This window comes from Mirounga angustirostris, unplaced genomic scaffold, assembly GCF_029215605.1.
Source record: "Mirounga angustirostris isolate CCGP_5_RB_7025 unplaced genomic scaffold, mMirAng1.0.hap1 SCAF_5, whole genome shotgun sequence".
NCBI lineage: Eukaryota > Metazoa > Chordata > Mammalia > Carnivora > Phocidae > Mirounga > Mirounga angustirostris.
In genome coordinates, this window is record NW_026991713.1 from 47,022,024 (window position 1) to 47,040,958 (window position 18,935).

The following is an 18,935-nucleotide window of genomic DNA, read 5'->3' on the forward strand; positions in this document are numbered from 1 at the left end:
AAAAAAGACGACTATTTCGTGATACATTAAAATTATATGAAACTTGTATTTTGGTGTCCATAAAGCTTAGTTGGAACACAAGCATACCCATTTTGTTTAATATGTATATATATATATATATTTTTAAGGGGGTTTTTTTTGTTGTTTTGTTTTGTTTTTAGTACTTTCTACACCCAGTGTGGGGCTCGAACTCATGATCCTGAGATCAGGAGTCACATGCTCTTCCAACTGAGCCAGCCAGCTGCCCCTACCCATTCATTTTTATACTGTGCAGTGATACAGAATTATACAGTAGCAGAGTGGTTGTGACAAACTGTCTAGCCCATAAAGCTTAAAATAGTTATTATCTGATCCTTTACAGAAAAAAAATTGCTGACCCTGGTTTACACTATTCTCAAGGTCCATCATGAAAAGGGGTGTTCAGATTAGACAAATTGTTATTTTAAATCTACCAAGATTTTGAAAACTTGGCTCTTCTTGCAGGAAATGCACTTTAATGGGCAGATTCCCCAATCACACGCTGAGAAAAGTCACAATGAGAAGCTGAGATGCCTGCACGATATTAAAAAGGGCTGTTTCCATTGTGGGCCAAATCACTTACCTGGAAACATTATCTCCTCTGGCAGGCCTGAGGCTTACCTAAGCCTGAGACTGTGCGTGATGGAAAAACCGCTTAGAGAAGTTGGGGGGATAGCCAGGGGCATTTGGATGGGGACTGGGAGGCAGGCCTTGCCACCTGTGGAGCTAGGCCAGAAACAACCAGGAGATCCCCTATTTGGGGACTCCCAGGCAATTTGTCCTTTCCCCTTTACATGTGTTTTTGACTCCTCCTCCTTCCTTTGGAGTCACCCTTGTACCCGAGGGGTTGAACACTCAACTTCTGGAACCAGGCTGCATGGGTTTGGATTTCAGCTCTTCTATTTACTAGCTTTATAACTTTGGATGGGTTCCATAGGTCTGCCCACCCTGATCTACAGCAATGGGAGAAATAATAGGATTTGGTGCTTTAAGCCACTACATTTTAGGGTGGTTTGTTGCACAGCGGTAACTAACCTAAATACTCTTTCAACAATGCCTTTGAAGTGGCATTTATCCAGTTTAACTTCCATTTTTATAAGAGCCTAAATCAGTCTCCCTGCTTCATTAAAATGTCACATCCTCCAGTGTTCCTCCTCCATGTTGATGTCAGAGTATCTATTGTTTTTCCAGTGTTTAAAATCCTCCAAATTCTCACCTCATTTAGATTAAAACAGAAATTCCTTCGTGTTCTACACCTATGTGCTCTCATTTCTTCCTCCTTCTCTATCCCCTACCCTGCCTTTGCAATCTATGCTCCAGTCATACAGAACCCCTGGCCATTGAACAATCATGATCTATGTATAGTTATATACAACTGTGCCTTTGTACCTTATTCCTTCTCCCTAAGATAATCTTTCCTCCCCTCCTCTAAATCTATGAAGACTCTCATCAAACACCTTAGGGATTACCTCCTCTAGGTTTTTCTCCAAAATCTCCATTCTTAGACGGAGTTTGATGCCCTTCCTTTATGTGTGTATCATACCACTTATATTAAGAATTGGAGTAACAATTTTTTCAGTTCTCCTAAGGTATACAGCTAGTACCATTCTAGAGGTATCAGAAGAATTTATTATATACAATTTGTCTCAGGGCTTAGTTCTCTGGGGGGGGGCAGGGCGGGGCAGAAGGGCATTGCCCCCATTAGAAAACTACAAATCCTTTTGAGCACAAGGACTGCTATCTTTATTAGTAGCACGGGACCAGTTCATGTTCATCCATTAAATAAGAATAACATGTGAATAGCTACTGTCTTCAAAGGACCTCAAAAGAAAAATACAGAAATAATCCAAAAAAGTTTTTAATTTCTGAGAACAAATGCCCAAATTTCCCAAGATGCGGTCTCTGCCACATCGTAACCAACTATGGGTTCCATGGTGTCTGGCACATAGTAAGCAGCCAATCATGTGTGGACTTGTCTACCCCTTCATTGTTTAAATGATCTCCATCTTGAGCTGTACCCAAATAGGCTTTGCAGTGTCACACTGTGACTTAAAAACAGGTTTGGAGTCCCAAAGCTGAGAACTACTAGTTTGAATGACCACATAGATAAAACTGTGAGAGAGTCTATCAAATATTTATAACTTCATTTCGCTTTGATGAAACATGATCTTTAACCCATTCATTATATGATCACTTTGAAAATGGAGGCAATGATATGAGACTAAGAAATAAAACCTCTTATCATAAAGTTTTAAGAAATGTATGAAATATAAATACAGGAAAACTTTATATAGGTATCCAACCAAACTTTTATTGGGGTTTTATTGCAATCTACTTTCGGTAATAAGGGGAAAGTAACCATAAGAACTCCGATCAGATTTTATTCAACAAAGCAGTTTTTCATGAATGCTTAAGGTCAGTGTATAGTCAGCTCAGCTTCCAGTATCAACTTGAGTACCTCATTATGGAAATTTATGCCAGAATGACAACAGTAAGGCATTGCAAGATCCTAAATCATCTAAGATTAAACCATATTTTACATATAATTTTTAGGACAGTATACTAATACTCTACAATAAATAAGGATTTTAAAAATGTGTTGCTTAGCCCTTGTTGAACTAAATTCAATTATTAGCTTATTCTTTAAGTACTCCAGTTAATAAAGGTTTGATTGTACTCCAAGAACTCTGACTTTTCCAAAGATAAAAAAATTAGTTCTTATTTGCTATGACAGAAATTAAGCTTAAAAGCACATTCACACTTGTCCTTAAAAGCATGTTTACATCATATATGAGATAACTTCTCATGCCTGGTGATACGGTTTATATGGCAAAAAGTCATAAGCAAAGAACGACTAGAGGGCAATCCTCCCAGCTCCACGTCCTCCAAAAAGCCACACTTGGCCTCAGTGTAAAAGTTATATTTTATTGCCATGCTACAAAATGTATGAAGTTGGCACTGATAGGGAGAAACAGAGAACAAAGGGTGGGAAGGGACAGAGGGCAAAAGATGTTGTTACATATACAACAAGGTTTTAATCAACAGTGGTAAATTTTGCCAATATTAAAAATGCAAACCAAAATTTAAAATGCTGATATGAAACAGCATTAATATACAATTTATGCATAGTACAGTATCACTTATGTCTTTTATTAGAGAAATGTGGAATGTTTATAAAAGAAATTAACCATAGGGGTAAAATTCCTATTTCATATACAATTTGGCAATGGTAGTCCCACTGTTAGACAATTTTTTATAAAAGAAAAAATTAAAAATCTTAACACGCTACCTTTATACAAAGTTGCTATATTTATGCCTTTATGTAGGAAAAAAACATTTATAATGCAAATTAGGACATACAATAATATTACAGTATTATACAATGTAATGAAAATAAAAACGTAACACGAAGTTTTTCCTTTATAAAATGTATATTTTGCATTTACTAATGCAAATGTGGCACACCGGTGACTACTGTACTATTAATACCAGTCCGTTTCCATGCTATTATTGTCCAATTGTCATAGAATTGCAATTGTATTGATGCTACAGAAGAATCATGTTATACCCCCCAAAAAATGAGGAAGTAGGAATGGGGAATAGGGATGTAAAGAACAGGATAGATAGGGTGCTGGTTTGGGCAGAATATATTGTGGTATGTCCTAAAATATCTGTTAGTTTTTCAAGCCAAAAACATTTTCTATACATTCTATAATTTCGTACCAATGCCTTTATTCAAATTTGGCAAACATCAGGGAAAAGGTAATTAGTACCATATACCTCACATATCAGAAATATGAATGCGATGCCAATACATCAGTTACTTCTGAATGTTGTCTCTGATGGTATGTCTATTTCAAGGAGATATTTTTATATATATATATGTATATACACATATACATATATATATATTTACACACACTACACATTGCACAAAACACTTGGGCATTATGGGTTAGGAACAGCACAGGGGGAAGTGGGAAGTACTTTTTAGCTTGTTAAAACCTTTACCTTGAGGCAAAAATATGGTGGCACATTACTGGGAAATTATGAAAACATAAGGCCCCTGTCCCATTTTTAATAGAACATTACTGAGGTACATTTTTATATGTTGTGCCACAGATCTTTTTGAGGGGGGGGAATAAACAAACACTAGCTTGACTTGTAACATTGAACCGTGGGGTCAACATTAATATCTATAAAAACAAAGATTGCTTGGCAAATTTTCGTAAGTCCCAAATGTGATCTATTCTGGATATACTGGGAAGTGAAAAGCTTTTTGCTGAGTCTTCAAGAGTAAAGTGCATATCTCATCACTCCACAGCAGCAGTAAATAAAAGGAACGATTTGCCAATCTTCCTGGAGGGAGGGAAGGCACCATATTTTCATTTTTAAAGGAAGATGAAACTGGGAAAGAAAACACATGAAGAAAAAACACAGGTAATACCCATATCAGTTTCCAACCCCTGGTCTGGGATTAAAAGCTGTTATCACCTGTATGGATAAAAGAGGACTCTATTGGGGGGAAAGCATATGAACGATGATTATATTTCCAAAACCAAAAAGTGGGATCCCATGGTCTATCAACGGAACAGAGTATCTAAAATTAGGTCCGTCCCAGAAAATCTGAAACATATGGCCACAATTATATCCCAATAAAATATCTCATTCTAAGATGCACCTAGTAACAGGTACATTCTTCCAGGACAGAGCTTAAGGCCCACGACTAGACTACTGCAAAGGACAAGTAGTGTTCTACATTACTTTTTATTAAATAGGAACACAGGTGCTTTCCAGAGACATCTAGAAATAAACACCAGTTGTATACATCTTCCTAATACTCAGAGTACCTAAAATCAAATTCATAGCAGACAAATTGGTCCCATTTTCATTTTTAAAGCACACAGTATTTAAAGCATACACTGCAATGATTATATTGGAGCTACCTAAAATATATAAAAACTAAGTAGAACCTGGAAGGAGAATGAAAATGATGAGGAAAAGAAAGAAAATAAAGTATCCAACCTCCAAAATGAATCAATAGGTCAGCCCTTTCATTTGGAGGTTCTGTCTTGACTGCTTGTTTTGGAGAAAACCACGTGTACTGGTTCCATTATAATTCTTATTCCATGTTACAAAAACCATCACATAAATTTGGCACGATTAGCAATCTACTCAGAAGAAAGCATAAATGGGACAATATATTAAAAATGGAAACTGCACACCTATACCACTGTTCTCTTTTTAGAGAACAGTGAACACTTTAGTAAGCACCAAGTTCACAGAAAAAAAAAAAAGAAGAAGAAAGAAAATTCTGCTATGCACATAAACCAATGGCACTGAAAATAATAAAGACACCTTTAATAATTTATTTTCTTTATAATGGTCCCACTCTATTATTCTGCTAATCCATCCACTGTCCTATAATTAGGTTATTTACTGATCAGGTTGGGTGCTACATTACTGAAACCTTTTCATGCTAAATTAACCTTCATTACATCTGGTGGATAGATCCAAATCATGATCTCAAACTTCCTCATATTTAGAGAAAACAGCAACCTAACCTTTCCACTCTACCGTCTCTTGTCTTCCTAGTGTTTGAGAAACCGGAACATTCTTGATTTTCCAAGAGTTAGACATATGGAATCTCTTCAGTTTACATAAACTTCAATTCATTTTAAATCTTAAATTATGACACAATCTCATTGCTCTAAGACTTCCTCTGTACCTGCTATGCTGGCAACAATCCTAACGTTCTAATGAAATCAAGGGTTCATCAAAGCTCCAGCTATGAGTGAAAGGACAGCAGAGCTGAGGAGCACTACTGTGGGCAAAGTACAATTGCAGCCGTGGGACGAGGGAATCACTGCTAAAGTGCTGGGGAGAGTGCCCACAGAGAAAACACAGTACCTTTAGGGAACTTTGCATGTTAAAAGTAGCTTCCTTTTTTCTCGGCTGTTAAAGAGATCACCTATGGACACAAGTGAAGTTTCAAATTGAGCGAACATTTTTATCAGCTTGAACAGTAAACAGCATATAAATAAATACTGGACAAGGGCAACCCTGTTATAGAATAACAGTAAGTTCCAAATGAACCTTCAAAACCACAATTTGACAAAAATGCAAACTAAACAACAACGAACACATAATCCAATTTCAAAACTATGTACAGACTCAAACATTTTAAATGGAAAAAAGACATGAAGCAACAAAATAAGCCATCCCAAACGCCAAAGGAAAAAACTGAAGGTAAACGGCAACCCAATGGCACAAATGCCTCCAGAAAACAATGTCACTGTTACTAATCTACAGGAGAGAAACTTTCAAGAGACCGTGGTTCAGATTTCCAAATGTTTTTGGGTAAAGTGACCTGAGACTGATTTCTTGCGTCTAGTGTAATTCTGATGAAGATATGTGGGCATGCCCTTCAAATGACATGAGATGAGTAAACAGAAAATCTTGTCTCCTTCCTGCCTTTCAACACACCAAGAGCGAACCACATTCACGGGCACAGGACTCTTTCTAGTAACGCAGAAGGCAAAGGAACTGACTGGTATATAAGGAGGTGTGGTACTTCTATTTCCTTTACATATGTTTTGGCTCAAGTCAAAAAGCCTACAATTAATGAAATAAAGGATTCCTCATGTTACATGCTGGAGGCCATATACCATGAATAGTGAATCTACAAAGAGTACTTTCAAAGCCTAGAGTTATCTGTTAGCAATGCACATTATCAAGAGGCTTTATAAAATGTTTTAAATGCCAACCATGACTTAGACATGAATGATATGCGTCAGTCCAGAATATTGATAAAAATCAACCAGCATGTCACTCACTTCAACTCTCATTTTAAATAGGCACTGTGAAAATGGGAATGCTGCTGTACAGTAATGAGTAGTATATACTGAAATTAGTGTTCTTTAATGAGTACCTGCTCTACTTTAATTCCCTTTAGTTAAAGAAGCACAGGAAATATTCAGAAAAAAATCTTATCAGTCTATAAAAGGAGTTAGTGTTTAGAAATGAAAATGAAGCACTTGCATCTTCATTTTTGAAAACTTCACAAAGGTGCAAACGATGTACCGCTTTCCAGGCTCACATGGGCAGGTCAGTACTATTATGTCTGGTCTTCCTAGAGGTGCCGTCATCTCGGGGCAGTGCTTTCTGCAAATTGGACATAGCAGCAGTTCTCTCGATGTCTATCACAGCATACAGCTCCGTGCGCCTCGTAGGCGTTTGCGGAAGGGGAGTGGTAGGCGTTTTCGGAGTCTGAGGGTTGTCAGAGTCACTGCCGCCTTCCAAGTCAACCTGTATGTAATTGAGCTGCCTGTGTTCTAAACTTGGGCGTCTGATATCAAAGTTGAAGACTGTCGGAGTGCAGTCCCGACGCCTCGAATAGTCTATCTTGTGAGCACTTGCTGGCACTGTTACATTCTCTGTATTCACATAGTTATGCATTGGATCTAGATTATTATGGTAGCCATTTAGAGATGGGGTCTTTGGTCCTAAATTGTCATCTTCATCCCTACTTAGCTTGCGGGCTTCCCAAACAGGAGGCAAAGCTGGTAAATTTTCATAGTTTAATAATGCAGTTCTTCTCTGAGCTGAGTTGTTGATATTCTGGGTATCTGAGGTACTGCTAGATGTCAGACGACCTCTCCTGACCCCTGAGGCACTAGGGATAGATAACCCATTTATATTTTCATACACCAGTTTGTTAACAGAGGGTGCATCTCTTCGCTCATCACTGTCATATCCAGTGTCCCATTCTGTGCTATTGGCACCACTTCCGCTGACTTGGTCTCTTCCAAGTTGCTCCAGTTTCTCCTTTTCCATTAACTGCTTTTGAACAGGGGTTGGTCCTAAGACAAATTTCACTCCTTCGGGTTCAAGAAGAATCTGAGGGTCCCTGTCCTCAACACTACTTGGTTCTTCTTTTGGTGTGTTGCTTTCAGCATTCGAAATCCTCGCCTCCAATGGGACATGCACACTTGTGCGGTTCTTCCGCTCTTCTTGCACTCCTGTAGTGTTGACATAGGTATGTACCTAAAACAGAACAGAAGAGTGGATCAAGAACTTGCTTAAAACAAAAACAAAGAAAGGCTGACCGTATCAGTTAAATTTTTTTTTTTTTAAAGATTTTATTTATTTATTTGACAGAGAGAGACACAGCAAGAGAGGGAACACAAGCAGGGAGAGTGGGAGAGGGAGAAGCAGGCTTCCCGCCGAGCAGGGAGGCCAATGCGGGGCTCGATCCCAGGACCCTGGGATCATGACCTGAGCCGAAGGCAGACGCTTAACGACTGAGCCACCCAGGCGCCCCCGTATCAGTTAAATTCTAATCGATTAGCTTTCTCCCTACCCTATACTCTTCCTTCAAAGCTTCTGTCCTTGTTCTTCACTAATAAAAAGGTGGACAGAGGAGAGGATTGTGGAAATACATTCTTTACTTGATAGAAGAATAACTACTCTAGGGGCGCCTGGGTGGTTCAGTCAGTTAACGGCCTGCCTTCGGCTCAGGTCAGGATCTCAGGGTCCTGGGACTGAGCCCCATGTCAGGCTCGCTGCTCAGCGGGGAGTCTGCTTCTCCCTCTCGGTTTCAAATAAATAAATAAAAATCTTTAAAAAAAAAACAAAAACCAGAATAACTACTCTAAAATAGCACATAACATTGTACCTGGTAATGAAAAGCATTCTGTTAAAAAAAATTCAGGAACTAATTGGGATTACCATTTTGATGTTGTTTTAGAAAAGCTCATCAATGCATTAAAACATGATTCAGAAATAAGGAATAACAAGTATTAAAAAAAAAAAGACAAATTTATCATGATTTGCAGATAATGTGACCAAATAAAGAGATAAACCCTACTAGATTTAATAAGAGTTCTACAAAATGCATTGATATAAAATAAATACCACCTACTAAGAAATCATCACTATTTAAAGAAAAGGTCAATAGTATTTTGGGGGAACACTATAAAAATGTTTGGAAGAGTAGGGGCACCTGGGTGGCTCAGTCAATTAAGTATCAACTCTTGATTTTGGCTCAGGTCATGATCTCAGGGTGATGGGACTGAGCCCTGCATCAGGCTTCGCGCTGGGGGAGGGGAGGTGCGGGGGGCGGCGTCTGCTTAGGATTCCCTCCCTCTCCCTCTGCCCCTCCCCCCCCACAAGCGAGCGAGGTCTCTCTCTCTCTCTCTCTCTCTCTCTCTAAAATAAATAAATCTTTAAAAAATAGTTTGGAAGACTATACAAAAAATTTGAAAAAATTCAAAAATAAAATGTAAAAACTGAGGGAAGTGTAATTATAGTAAATAAGAACTCATTTACTATGTAAAGAACACAGAGAAACAGATTTTAAAACAGTAAAAATTTCTTAATGATATGTGACCATTTGGTTTACAAAAGATAAGAATAACTAATTAATATATAGACAATGTTCAACCAAATACTTCATTCCTCAAATGAAAAACAGAATAGTTAGAAACGTTAAATAGCTTCATAAAGACACTGACAACAAAATCTACCTTCCTGCTAGTAGTCCACTGATATAAAGAGCAGTATAAATTCCAAATCCATCAGCGGTTATTACAGCAAGAACTGACCATTAGTTATATCTGTTTTTACCTATAGATGCACCTCTGCTGTGAGCCCACAGGCTACTGTAATGCTACGTTTCCCTCCACACCTTTACGTATTTGGCATATGTTAGAAAATATAAGCTGTTTCCTCTGATTCTTCACTACAAAAGTCATAAACAAACAGTGAAAGCTAAAATTCAGACTAAAATTTCCACGTATCAGCGCAGTAATGCTTTCACTCCACACTTTAATCCATTATCCCGTCAGACAATAGTACATGCTTACTTGCTCCTCGGCCACAAGCAAAGGATGTGTAGATTCTTCACCTACTGAAGGCAGGCGTGCACTTCCCACAGAAGGATGTCTGCTTGAGGGGTGGGATGAGGCATCTCCAAATGAGGGATATCGGGGATATCCATTAGGTAAATTCTGAGCAGCAAACCCTGGAGCTGAGTTTTTGTTTAGTGGTTTAAGAAGAAAAGCAGGATATCGGGGCAGGACAGAGAGATAAAAGTGAATGAGAATGGAATCTGCACTGAGAAAATTAAGCAAGGTGTTTCTGGCAAGACACAACAGAAACCAGAGCACAAACAACACCCTCCTTCCACTCCAACTTCCCATTCACATTTTAGGTAACATAGAACTTTTAACGTTTTCTTACTTAAAATATTAAAAATGTTTATAATTATAGCTCTAACAGTTTAAAAAAAAAAACTGACAACCATTACACTTACGTTATTAGCCAATGGTGATTTCTAAGGCGTTACAGATTAAATATCCATAATCCAAAGTTTATAAATGTCTATTATTCAAAATACAAGAGGGAGCTTTGCGCAGTGGCAGTATCGGATAAACCAATGAGGTTTATCCGAGGCGCGATTCTTGCTAATTGAAAACTTCCCAAAATACAAGAGGGAAAATTGGTACTTACTTGTAGGTGTTCGAGGTGTTCTGGGGACTTCCAATTCTGTCTGATGATTATTCCTTTCTACAACTGGCTCTTCCACCACATTTATACTATTATTTTGCATAATCTCTTGCAACATGTTAAATAATTCTTCTGCACGGGCACACTTAAAGGCAAAGATTCCTACAAATATAAAAGAGAAGGGGAAAATGGTAGCTATAGCTTTAAAAAAGATACAGGAACGCCTGTCAAAGAACAAAACTGTGAAGTAAGCATTCTATGCACTGACAGGAAGAAAGGCCCTTTAAGTAGATGTCTGATAAATTAATGATATTCTCTGTTTCAAAACATAAACCCAAAAGGAAATTTACAGACTAATTTTCCTATGTCTAAGTGAGAGAGCCCAAAACAAGGCAGACAAAAACAAGATTTGAACACTTGCTTTGGTCTGCTTTTTAACAGCAGGGGGCACCCAAGTCACCATTACCAAGGTGATCCTTTACCATTTGACAGTCCCTTGCTGGATGGTTTACTTACAATCCTTACCTTGTTTAATTATTACAACAGTTCTATAAAGTAGGGATTAGCATTCCTCTCCGATAGAGAAGAAACCTGATGTTCTACAGAGATCATGTAACTTGCCCAAGACCTTTCAAGCAGTAGGTAGCAAAAAAATCAAACCGTGTTCTCTTTGACTCTAAAGTTTAGGTTCTTTCCCCAAAAAGTTGTAACAGTAAAGATACACAGTCAATTTACTGGAACTAATCATCTACTGAAAATCTTAAATAATATGAGTCAAAATTCTGTACAAAGAGAATGTGCTTAATAAATTCCTGATAAATGAAGACACAGTTTACTCTATCTCTTTTCTTAACAATCCACTTAGTTGGGGAATTTTTTTTCTATCAGGAAAAAAGTATTCATTTAAACATTGTAAATAGAATAACTGAAAACAATTTTCAAATGTGTTACTGTTTGGGGAACAAAAAAATTAAAGGATCTACCTACCTTGTCCAGTTTGACACCTTCGGCCACTTTCAAAAGAAAAGAGATTTGAATCATAGCCATAGCGCCGCAGGCAGAGGTAGTGCCATTTTACCGAGTCACGTTTGCGAGTGTATAAAATCAGTTCTGTGTCTGTAAGTTCCATTATGCCAGAACCTAACTCATTCCCATCATCATCCACATTAATGACCTAAAAAAGAACGTTTAATTAGTGCCAACCTAATGTGGTCATTTGACGGTCACACACGTATTTCACCAGTCTATCAGTAAAACGCACTGTTGCTGATTGGTTCACTTATTCGCTCATTTGTTAGTTCATTCATCAACCAATGTGTGTGCAAGGCATGGACTATGTAGCAGTGAAATATCTGGTTCTATCCACAAGAAGCTCACATGCCCAGTGAGCATAGAAGATACACAAACATGAAGTCAACACAAAGCTGTATATGAGCAATGGACAAATGGGTGCAACAGAGGCTGCAAAAGGCAGTAACTGTGGCCTAGGGTGGCTGGGGAAGCCTTCACGTGAGAAGAGGAGGGACTTCGGCTGGGCCTCAGGAGAGAACCAGTGGGTCAGCGGTTGTGGGGCATATCCTGAAGATGCAGTGCTATAGCAGAGACAAAGAAGGTATGTTTCAGAGAGACCAAGACAAGACTGGCACAGAGTTCACGGAACGGGAGGCCTTACACTGCTGAGTTTCTGAAAATGGCCAGAGACTATGAGGAGTAGGTAACACTTGGAGAAAACTGTCTATATTCCTGGGACTGGCAGAGCGCTTTCCACATATTTTTTCCATTTAATCCTTATAACAATCCTAAACTGCAGGTAATGCTATTTTTTTCCACTGTACTGTACAAAACTGGAACAAACACACAGTGATAATGTAACCTGCCCAAGGTCACAAAGCTACAAAGCAACACGGTTTCGACTTACACCTGGGTCTGTGTGATCCAGAGGCCATGATGTATGACAACCTAAGGTCAGGCTATGGGAGACACTAAATGGCTGTGGAGAGGTAAGAAATGGAGCATCTGTGCTCTAGGTAACAGAACACCAGAAGTTTTAGAATGATGAAAGAGGAAGAAGAGTATGATGTCAACTGCAGGACGGATCACAAAGGTGACTGACTCAAGGCAGAGTTCTGCTAAGAAATTATCCAGACATGAAGCAATGACTGGGAGGTGGTGACCAGACTGAAGAGGCACCTATAAAATGGCATTAAAAAATTTTTTTTACTAGAACTGTATGGCTCTAATTGGATATAGAGGACCAAATGGAAAGTAAAAGAGGATTCCACACTGTCAGTAAGAACATATTGTCATCATTTGTTAAAACAAGAAAAGGCAGAAGAGACACAAAGAGAAATAGAAGAGTCTAGAGATAAAAATGAGGAAGTATGATATATAATGTGAAGAAAAAGAAGAACATCCGAGTAGGCAGAGAGATATAACTCAACCAGTTTTACTAACCTTAAACTTGTTCCGATGGTTATCTGGGACAGTGTCTTTATCTGGACAGCTACAACAGCTACCCATGGCTTCTTCAGAAGACCATGTGAGCACTACATGAAAGATAATTTGGAAAAAATTATTAAATGTAGGATACAAAACACATAAAACAGAAAAAGACTTTAGAAATCATCTATCACAAGTCCTGCATTATTTTGATGAGGAAATTTAAGCCCAAGAAGGTACAGGGCTGAGCTAGATTTCAAACATTCAGCTGGTAAATTTTGCTCAGTGACAAGGAAAATAATTTTGTGAGGTAGACTTCATAGAAATCTCAAATTTCCAGTTTAATTTGCAAAGGTCTGCCTATTTTAAAATTATCTTTAAAAAAACAAACAAACCAATTAAGGTCTCATCTCATATGTAACACTATTTAAATAAAGTCATTCATAGAATTAACCCTCAATGGTTTATCAGAAATTTCATGTCCCTCTTTTAATAAAATGCCAAAGGGATGTTGGACTTTAAGGTTGGAAGGTATTTTGATTCTTATTACTCACTGTAGTATATCCTTTATGTACCTCACCAGGCAAAAGTTGACTGGTAAATAAGACACAAAAACAAATTTGGAATATTCATTAAGAGAGAAAACCCAACAATCAAGGAGTAACTCAACATAGAGAATTTTGGCAAAACTGACAGAGCATGTCTGTCTAATCCTTCTTTCCCACACAAGGTTAGAGATAACAGGTTATAGGTGACACTAAGTGTTCAAGAAAACTCCAAATGAACAAAGGAAAAATCCAAAACATCACTTAAAAAAAGGGGAAGAATCAGAATGAATGTGACAATATTTGGAAAAGGGGGAGGGAGGAAAGCACAAGAAGCTATTTAATATTTAAAAACATAAATTTGATAAAACTGGCTTAAAATTCTTCAGGGGCTCTTCACACTACATTTAGAAAAACATTCGGAGCTTGTCAGCATGACATGAGGTTCTTCACCATCTCGTCCTTGGCTACAGATCTAGTCTAAACTCCCTTTGTCTCTGCTTCAAGCCCTCCCAAGTCATACTCAGCAGTCCCCCCAGAGCAATTTGTCCTGCCACATCCTTCCACGCTGCTCCCTTCCCTTCAAGATCCTACTGTGCAGTTCCTTCAGGGAGCCTTCTCTGATTCCAAGCAACTGGGAGAGTTACACCCCCAAGGCACCCTGGGCTTCCCAGTATCATATAGCATTCTTCACATTGCTTACTTAGCAGAAATTGTGATAGATCATCTGTTTACTTAACTATCGCTCCCCCTCCACTGTAAGCTCCTTCCCAAGAACTAATTTACATTCCCCACGCCTAACACATTACCTAGCCCACAGTAGTGCTCTGTCTCTTGTGAGCTGAATGAACTGAACTGTATGTACTTAACAAAGGTAAAGAATGCTGGCAGGTATAAGTATTAAGCAGATGAAAAAGTGTACCAGTGCACAAACCAAAAGAAGTGATAAGTAAAATAGTAAAGTTAATTAAGACTCATATTCGGTAGTTTGCTCTAAGTAATATGCCAGCTAAATAACATGGCATAAAGATGATTAAGTCACAGTACGTACTTCTGAAGAGTCATGAGTCTAGAGGGAGAGAGAGAGATGTAAACAGATAATGCATTATGATTAAATGTTATATGAAAATATGAGAAGAGTTCTGTGGGCACAAAAAAGGGAGCAAATAACTTTCTGGGTTAGCAGGGTAGGAAGCACCATTTGAGCTGGTACTCAAAAGGGTGAACAGAAACAATGCGCTGGGCAAAAAACAGAAATAGGTACTTGAGACAGTTAAGAGTACAAAGAATACAAAGACAAAGGTCATGAAAGATCATGAAAGGTGGTACTGCATTCAGAAAAAAAGTGAGGTGTCCAAGACGACTGGCGTACAGGGTCGGCTGTAACACAAGCAGGGCCCAAACCGCATAAAGGTCCTGAACAACGAGGTAGGGATCTGGGACTCCAAGTAACTTGAAGCTAGATGGCATCCAGTGTCTTCCTAGTCAAATGGATATGACTCTATCATGGCATTTATCACATTCTACTGTAATGTTTATCTGTCTCAACATTCACTTCACTGTGATTTCCCTGAAGATGGGAACCTTTTCTTCTTAATTTTCTAGGGCACTAAGCATATCAAACTCACAACCCCGAGATCAAGAGCCACATGCTTCACTGACTGAGCCAGCCCGGGGCCCCTAGAAAATCATTCTTCTACCTGCCACCTTCACGGGCTACCTGTTAAAGGCAGCACCTCCTGTGTTGTCAAGGATATGTGGGTGGTGGTACAATCTAGTTGAAAACTCTATCCACAGGAACTGTGTCAATTCAGTACGACAACAATTAATGAAAAGCCTAACATGTGACCCAAAAGCCTTGTATGCCATACTACGGAGAATGGATTCTATCCTACACATGATGGAAAGCCAGCGAAGAGTTTGAAGCAGGAAAGTGAGGTGCTCAGGACTTCATTTTAAATATATCCACCTGCAGAATAAATTTAAGTGGCAGTTCAGTTCAGAGAAGAAAAACCAGTTGGAGAATATTGAAAAATGAAATATGCTACAGACCTAACACCAGAACAGCAATACTAGGAATAAAGACCAAAGAAGAGGAATTTTTAAACTATTCAGGGAGACCCGTCAGCAGCATGGAGCAGTTGGCTAGGCAGACAGGAAGGAAGAGGCGGTTTCCAGTGTGGCAGATGGTGGGTGCTGGTTCTATTACCTGAGACAGAAAACACCACGGTGGTCTTCAAGTGGAAGTGATGGTGGTTAGTTCAGTTTTAAACATGTTAAGTGGAGATTCTAGAGAACAACCAAATGGAGATATGCAACAGAGAGTTAAACACATGAGTACGGATTTGAGGAAGGAGGTAAAATACTGATACACACATAGTATTTGAAGTCATAGAACAGAAAACACTGCCCAAGGACAGTATAAAGAGGGGTCTACAGTTGGAATTCTGGGGAATTTCAATTCTAATTCTGGGAAATGTGGAAGTATTGAAGGAGAGGGAAGAAGGGAAGGAGAAAAAAAAAATCAAAATAGTACCAACTGAAAAAAGAAAGTGTCAAGAAGGAGGGTTCCACTCATGGTAGACTGGCAGAGGCAGAAATGAAACTGAAGCGAACAAATGGAAGATAAGGAAGTAGCCCCCCAGGAATGGAAACTGCTCTTTCAAGAACAGGTTCAGAGAGGAAAGGGCAAAGTGCTTCAGTGCAGACAGACATGGTTTCAAAAGAAAATATGTTGCCTGAGCTATTTGTTTTCAGATGACATAGACTGGTGCAGGTTTGTGATCAGTAGGTCAAGAAAGGTTAAAATTTTTAGGACAAAAAGCAAAGGAAAAAACTGTGCTACACGATGGATCAAGACAAAAGGGGAGACTGAAGAAGAGGGGTTGCAGGACCCAGAGAAGTCTGCCACTCGAAGTAGGAATGCCTTGTCCTCCGAGGAGAGAGGGAAGACAATAAGGATGGCTGGAGCATAGTAGAGGAGCTGAAGTAGGTAACACCTATCATCCTGAATGTCCTTTGTGAAACAGAAGGCAAGTCTGCAGGATGAGGGACTTGCGGAGAAGGCAGGATTATTCACAGTGGGGCTGCCCCGGAAAGGTGGCAGGATGATTAAGCAGGCTGCCCTGAGCGCTCAGCGAAGGCTGGAGAGGAGGCTTATGCGGTGCTTGCAGCAGCACTCAGCAGTTCAGAGGGCAGACTGTTCAGGTGACCCAGGGTCAGAGGGTTAAGAGGACAAGGAAATTAAAGGATATTGGCAATAACGGGGGTTTGAAAGGATGGATCACCAGGTCTGGTCAGGACAGAAGTATAGGAAGAAGAGGCCTGATGAAATGGGGACAAAATGGAGGCAAACAGGAACAGGAGGCCTCAGTAAGTTTGAAGAACAGGCTCAGGAGGAGCGGGAGACTGAAATAACTGAAACAACGGGAAGTTGTGGTCAATCTTCCAACACAGAAGGAGACTTTTTAAGGTGGAGTCTCATCCACATCTCTGAGTCCTCCTCCTGAACCACAAACTCCAAGGCAAGGGAAAAGGCAAAATCCTAGATATTCTGCATTTATGACCACCAGATTAATATTTGGAGACCACATCTGAGTTGTGTAAGACCTAATAATGTGCATTAATACTGTAAACACTTGATAAAAAACCACATGATTTCACCATCTTACCCAACCAAATTTGTAACTCAGCAAAAACATAACTATGCTCTGAATTATATGTTAAAAAAAAAAAAGAAGCTAGCAGGAAGGGAAAAATGAAGGGGGGGAAATTGGAGGGGGAGACGAACCATGAGAGACTATGGACTCTGAGAAACAAACTGAGGGTTCTAGAGGGGAGGGGGGTGGGGGGATGAGTTAGCCTGGTGATGGGTATTAAAGAGGGCATGTTCTGCATGGAGCACTGGGTGTTATACGCAAACAATGAATCACAGAACACTACATCAAAAACTAATGATGTAATGTATGGTGGTTAACATAACATAATAAAATAAAATAAGTAACACTAAAAAAAATAAAAACTGTCCTCAAGGGGAAAAAAAAACATAACTATGCTCTCTCAAGAAAGCAACATGGGAAAGTAACCAAGGGTACATTCAAGAACAAAAGGTAGCTACCGTTTGGGAAGATCAATACTGCAGCAAGTTGGCTGAATATTTTAAATTCATAAACACTGCCTTAGTTTAATTAAAGCCATTTGTCCTTATTTGTTGGAGGTGAGAGCAAGTCAGGAGGCAACATGATTGCATTCAAGAAAACATAACTAAAATCTCTTGTTTAAAAGAATATAATGTGAACTTAAAAGTTTTTTCTTTTTTTTCCTACGGTAAACCTCAACTTACCTAGATCTGGCCATTAATATTCTTAGCCTCTTCTGCAGCATCAGGGGTTTAATCATACTTCAAAATACCATGTTTTCTTTGTTTGCTGACTTAATCTAGAAACAGAAAAAAGTCAGGAATTTCTTACTTCTTTTAAAACAATGATTTTCCTTATGAGACTTCTGGTAGCACTGTTCAATTAATCTATTTCAATAAACTCAAGTATAAAAATATAAGATTTATTTTTAAAGTGCAAATGACACGTATAGGTTATCATTCACACAGTCAAGTAAAAACACTATCGTCTAAGTTCTAGAATGTTTGGGTATCAGAAGCTTTAGAAGCTGCTGACTCTAATTCTCCACTACAGCTATGACACTGGACAAATTACTTCTCTACAGTCTCCTTGGCCATAAAACGAGAGGTCAGAATAAACCACCTCCGAAGTTCCTTTCCAGTTCTAATTTCACTGAGTGGCAGGCTAATTCTCCACTTCCAGTCACTTTTCTTAAACCTCACCGTCACTCCTCCTAAGAACAGACTCTTTAGAGTCCACCCACTGTACTTTTTTCATCTACAAGAGCCCTCCAGAACCAATCAGAGGACTCAGTCATCAGGGGACAGTCTAATACGAACAAGCATGCCACACAGTCACAGGATCATGATACACCTTATAGTAATAAATTACAATCTAGAGTTTCAAGAGATTGCAATGTGCTTTTGGGAAATTCCTGGTCAATCTAGTCCCTTTTTATAACACAGAAAAAAATCAAACTCAAACATGGGGGCTAACATTTACTGAATAACTACACTGTATCAGGCATTAGGGGTTTTGCAAGTAGTCTCATTTTAATCTATATATTAACTAGAGTTAACAAACGATTGATATCCAAAATGAACATTTCCAAATCATGAACCCACATGCCCACAAAATTTTCAATTCTGGACTTCAAACCAATATACAAAATAAGCAGTTTGGCCAGGTGTTTGCTTGTGCCCCTCATAAGCTACAGCAACACACCTGTTAGAGTGGGCAGCAACCCCGTGCTTCTGCCTTAACACACCCTTCTTTTCTCCAGAAGCTTAATATATATTATGCTTTG

The 18,935-nt window shown here is 38.9% G+C and overlaps 1 protein-coding gene and 1 pseudogene across 5 annotated transcripts in view; one reads left to right on the forward strand and one right to left on the reverse strand.

The window, feature by feature from the left end:
- Nucleotides 1-2,922: 2,922 nt before the first annotated feature.
- FRS2 (fibroblast growth factor receptor substrate 2) overlaps nt 2,923-18,935 on the reverse strand; it is a 126,833-nt gene continuing 110,820 nt past the window's right edge. For 3 of the 5 annotated variants that reach the window (XM_054506927.2, XM_045872987.2, XM_064590901.1), the window contains 6 exons: nt 17,854-17,948; nt 12,982-13,073; nt 11,515-11,701; nt 10,531-10,689; nt 9,885-10,048; nt 2,923-8,064 (listed from right to left, as the gene is read on the reverse strand). In XM_054506927.2, the coding sequence (XP_054362902.1) occupies nt 7,114-8,064; nt 9,885-10,048; nt 10,531-10,689; nt 11,515-11,701; nt 12,982-13,047 (1,527 nt within the window). In that variant the 5' untranslated portion in view covers nt 13,048-13,073; nt 17,854-17,948 and the 3' untranslated portion in view covers nt 2,923-7,113. The remainder of the gene's footprint in view (nt 8,065-9,884; nt 10,049-10,530; nt 10,690-11,514; nt 11,702-12,981; nt 13,074-17,853; nt 17,949-18,935) is intronic. The other 2 variants (XM_054506925.2, XM_064590899.1) reach the window with 1 other exon arrangement.
- On the forward strand, nt 10,425-10,539 carry LOC123845039 (U4 spliceosomal RNA; annotated as a pseudogene).